The sequence below is a fragment of the Acomys minous genome (assembly GCF_964271855.1).
Source record: "Acomys minous genome assembly, chromosome: 15".
Taxonomy (NCBI): domain Eukaryota; kingdom Metazoa; phylum Chordata; class Mammalia; order Rodentia; family Muridae; genus Acomys; species Acomys minous.
The window spans coordinates 59,179,180-59,184,226 of record NC_140497.1 but is presented as its reverse complement, the minus strand read 5'-3'; the positions used below and the strand labels follow the sequence as shown (position 1 = coordinate 59,184,226).

Here is a 5,047-nt window from a genome sequence, read left to right as displayed (position 1 = left end):
AGCACTGTCAAATGAGGACTGGGTGTCCTTTTGATAAGAAGTTTCTGTTATACACAAAACCTTTAGTTTCAAATTCCATTAGCTGAGTGACCCACATTAAATTACATCTAGTAACCTTACCCACCACCATGGCTGTCTCTAGATATGGTGTGGGGGAGGGATGGGGGAGTGTGGGGGGATGGGGGGCAAGGACAAGCACCACAAATTAAAACTAGTTGTTTTGTTTCATTTATTTAAATAAATATAAATATGTATTTTATATAAAAAACTATTCACATACAAAGAGACTTCCAGAGACTTGGATTTAAAACTCTTCTCCATGAAATTTTTCAGAAAACAAGACCTACCGAATTTAACTCTCTATATTAATGGCGACTTCAGTGATTTTCATCTTAAAACAGCAACAAAAATAATGAAGAAACCCTTGTTCCGATGAAGTTCTAAAAGGACAGGGGTGGCAAATGACATGCAGCTTCAAACAACTCCTCCACACAGTGTTAAATTTAAATCAACCCTGTTTTCTCCTGTTATATGAGACTGCCTCGAATTCTAGATTATTTACATTTTTTAAAAATTCCATAACTCTGAGTGGAGTTCCAGCTAAAGAGTCAAGAGGGAGCTTCAAAGTGGGGCCCAGCTTTGACCTCCCCCAGACTCCTCCTCCAAGTTCTTTTTCCAAATGAGGTGACTGCAATGAACTAGAGCTTTGGTCCCCCGTGCTGACTGGACAGGGGCTGTCGCTGCTGCCGAAAGGCAGGTGGAGGGGGAAGGAGCTTCCGCCTTTACAAGGGGGAAATCTCCTTGTCTTCATTCGCGGAAGCTGGGGACAAGGAGTCCTCGTCCTCCGAGCGCGCGTAGTGAGACTGGCTACCCACGCACTTGCAGCTTGCGTGATTGTTCCTCGAAGCGCCTTTCCCCTCCTTCTTGTGCTTCACGCGACGGTTCTGAAACCAGATTTTCACCTGCTTCTCTGACAGGTTCAGGTACGTCGCTATCTCGATTCTCCGTAGTCGGGACAGGTACATGTTGGAAGAGAATTCTCGCTCCAGCTCCAGGAGCTGCGTGCTGGTAAATGCGGTCCTCATCCTTTTGCCGTTGGGTACCTGGCTGGCATCGGAGCCTCCTATGGGCCCAAAAGAAAGCAGAGAGATGAGGCATAGGAAAGGTGTCCCCATCCTGTTTACCAACTGTTGGAAAAGATGGGCCTCCAGAACCCAATCTAACCCAATACAGCCTTGCTCATCTCGGTTTCGTATTCAGTTGCCGGTCTGAGAGAATGACAGCCTTTAATGCATTGGATTTAATGCACAGGACTAAGGGTCACTGGAGCTTGCGCTTTCTTGCTGCCTTCCTCTAATCTGCTGTCTTCTGTCTGCCTAGCAAAGCAAAGTTGCTAGCACCCTCAGCCTCAGTGTTAAAGGCACAGACACCTTTAACAATCCGGCATGCTAAGATGCCAAACTAAGGCTCAAACACACTCACCCCAAACCTCAGTCAGTTAACCTCTGTTTTCTCCTTTGTCACGACCCAGGTCCCCAAAGCCCGGATAACACGAGATACTTGTGCACCTGTAGAGTTAAGTGCACAGGCCTTACCTAGAGGTTGACAAGTTAACCTCCACTTCCGTGGAATTTCTAGGGACCATCTCAGCAGTTCCATGAAAGGTCCCACCTCCTTCCACACCCCGCCCACGGGCTCCCACCTCCTCCCCTGACAGCGCAAAGTTTGTTTCGGGAGCGCGCAGGTACCCAGCGACCCAGGCCTACCCATGGTGAGGCAGTGGAATCTCCGCGGGTCCGACACGTTATAGGTGGTCGCGGTGCAGACAGGTGCGTGGTGCTGAGGGTGTCCCAAGGCCGCTGCCGCTGCCGCGGCTGCAGCAGCCGCCGCCGCTGCAGCTGCAGCCGAGCTGGGCTGCTGAGGCTGGTGGTGGTGATGGTGGTGCTGGGCGGGGTGGTGGTGATGATGTGCGTGGCTCACCCGTGGGCAAAACTGCGCGTCCCCAGGACCGGGAGAGAATTGGCTTTTGAGCAAAGGTAGGGCGCTGGTGCCTCCGGCCGCCCCGCCGCCCGCCACCGCAGCCCCGGCGGTCCCGGTAGCTCCGCCACCAGGTCCTGCGGGAGGGCGAGAGGAGTGCAGGTGCGAGGTGACGCAAAGCGGGCACACGCAGAAAGCGCCGCTTTTCCGGGACGGGCAGCCCGGCCCGGACACCGACATCACCAAAGGGGACGGCATGCCCAGCGGGATGAAGAAATCCGGCCCTGGGTGCGATTCCGGCAGTGAGGGTGCGGGCCGCGAGGAGTCCTTGATGATGAGCGAGTCCACATAGAAGGAGCGCGACATGTCGATGGCTTGTACTGCCTGCCGTGGAGTCTCCTTCTGGAGCTCTGTCCCAAGAACTGGGAGGACGCTGGCCGGTCAAGCCCTTGGGGACGCCGAGGTGTTGGCGTCTGAGACTCGAACAAAGGGGTCCCTAGAGAGGGTTGGTCCTCACGTCCCCCGCCCGGCGCCCCGGCTCCAGGATTTTATAGCCCCCACCCCGGCACGTGATGCTGCGGAGTACCGCTCAGCTCTGGCTCCTCCGCAGCTCCCTACCCTCGGGATAGGCTGCCCGAGTCACAACAGAAACTGGAGGGCGGCGGGGGAGGGGGGGGGCAGGAAAAACCGCGGAGGAGGGGGAGACTTCGCAAAGTGTAGGGACCGTTAATTTTGCCGGGGGGATCGACTTCCTTTCCCTCCTTCACCCTTCCTGTAGACAAGTTCAGCGATACACCCTCTGTCCTACCTTCCTCCCTCGCTTAGGTCTCTGTCCAGCGCTTCACCCTGACACACTCAGACACACCAGGTGGAGACTTCCCAACGCTTCCAAGCTCCTGCGTGCCAATGCTGGCTGCGCATTAGACCTTGAGACTTCTGCTCTGGAGCAGGGTGTGTGGCGGTGGCGTAGAGGTCGGCCCTGTCTAATTTTCAACAAACTCTTACCTGCCCTCACTCGCTGCTTTTAGACTCGACCAACGTCATTCCCCGTGGTTAGCACTAGGAGAATCTGCCGATGGCTTCCCAACTTAGAAGTCAAGGGCTCCAGGCCAATGGTACATCAGGTCCCAAATGCCTTTGTGTTGGGAGCTCTCTTGAGGTCACCCAGACCAAGGAGTCTTCCTTGTACATCTTTCTAAGGGGCAGCTCCGCCTTCTGCAGAGTGGCTGAGTGGCCCCTTATTCCAAGCAGTTACATAGGTTCCAAGCCCAACCCTCTGCGAAACTCCACTGTGGGAAATTTTGGAAAGAATCAAACACCAGCTTTCCTAGAGATTGGAGGTCTTTGGTCTAAGTCAAGCGATCTCCTAATAGCAACACCCCACCTTTTCACAATGCTAGTGCTCTTTGCAACCTCAAATCCTACAGTGAAAGAGGCGGGTTCGGCCAAAGGAGGAGCCTTGTGTGTACCAGTGAGGTGTGGTTTAGTATCAGAACTCCCATGGGTGCCTCTGGAAGACTTACAGCTGCTAGAGAGAGGTTAGCTGCTACCTTTTGATCATTGGGGGAAAGCCAAGGCAGCAGAGGTGACAGCAGCCTCTTCCCAGCCCTTTTGCCAAAATGGCTAACTTCGAGTGTGAGCTCATAACTGTGATAAGAAACTCAAGACAGGAGGATTCCCTCAACCTGAGAAGCGTCCAGCGGCAGGAGGAGCGGTCCTGTCTCTAAGTCCTCAGTCTTTCTCTGCCCCTCTCCATCTCTGTGACCACCTCTCTCTTGCCTGCTGGAAGAGTATAATTGGGTTGTAGGGATGGCCCGCTCTAGGGAGCCCAGGATTTATGGATGGCAATTAAAGTTTTATGAATTGCAGCTGAGGCTGGTTATTGAGCTATTTGAATGTGATTAGAATTCAATTAGAAAGTGGTTAGTGGACGGTGGGTCTCCAGAGTGTAAACAGACAGCTATTCCAGAAATGTGCTAATCCAACATCTTGTGACAACAATTAAGGAGTCTCAGGGCTGAGCTTGGGGCCCGTTCACTTGTAACTACTTTTGCACTGCAAAGTTTGCCTATACACCCTTCAAATATGCTCAATTTTATTCAGCCCACCCAGTCTAGGCCAGCTCTAACCAACCTACTTTCTCCTTTGAATGGAGACGATCAGATCAAGGCAGGTCCTGCACTGCAATCCTCCTAACACTAGGAAAAGTATTTGGAGCTCAACAATTGAGAGAGGCTTGTGGCAGGTTATTTTTTAAAAATTACTTATTTTATGTACATGAGTGATTTGCCTGCGTATCTGTCTGTCTGTATGTATGTATTACATACGTTTATGCCTGCTGCCCTCAGAGGCCAAAAGACATCAGATCCCCTGAATTTGGTTGTGAGCCATCCTGTAGGTACTGGGAACCAAACCCAGGCCCTCAGCTAGGGCAATAAGTGTCTTTAATTGAACCATGTCTTCAGCCCCATGATATTTTGTTTAAGGTCTAGATTGTTCAATGGGTCCAATAGGTTGATGCTTTGAGAAAAAAAAAACCCTTTCCTCTTCCTTCCTCTGGCTAGGTGGGTCATCTACAGTCCTTTGGGGCTGGTGCTTGCAAGACATTATTCTTAGTGCTTCAAAGAAGAATTGCCCTGTTAATGTTCCTGAAATGGTGTTCATTTTAGGGCCTCTGAGTGAAGCAGGAGGCTTACACCTTATCTGGTTTATGTTGGACTGTCAACTTTCACTGTCAGGAGATGCTGAGAGAGGTGAGGGGGGAGGGGATGGCTGATGGCCTCCTAACAGAAGCTTCAGGCCAGGCTGAGGGCTGGACTGTGGCTGAGAGATTTGCTCTTTCTTTTCCCCAGTCCTCTGTGTCTGTCTTTTCTCTCCCCTTCCCCCCCCCCCAGAAGTCAGTTCCACCCATGCCACCCCACCCCAAGCAAGCCCACCCACCCTGGGCACAGTTGACAGCCTTTGCCCCAAGAGTAGCTCTGCAAACTGGCCACGGCAAAGGAGGACCTCATGCAGGACCTTCTGCCCAGCAGGCGGGTAGACTGGCGACTCATGTCCACAGCGCTTGCCC

At 52.3% G+C, this 5,047-nt stretch overlaps 1 protein-coding gene across 1 annotated transcript; it reads right to left on the bottom strand.

The window, feature by feature from the left end:
• Nucleotides 1-547: 547 nt before the first annotated feature.
• Nucleotides 548-2,343, bottom strand: GSX2 (GS homeobox 2; the record flags this gene model as incomplete). The annotated part of the gene is made up of 2 exons (XM_084759746.1): nt 548-1,123; nt 1,767-2,343. 2 exons carry the CDS (start codon nt 2,341-2,343, stop codon nt 783-785), a joined length of 918 nt encoding a protein of 305 aa, XP_084615872.1. The 3' UTR covers nt 548-782.
• Between the last annotated feature and the right edge of the window lie 2,704 nt (nt 2,344-5,047).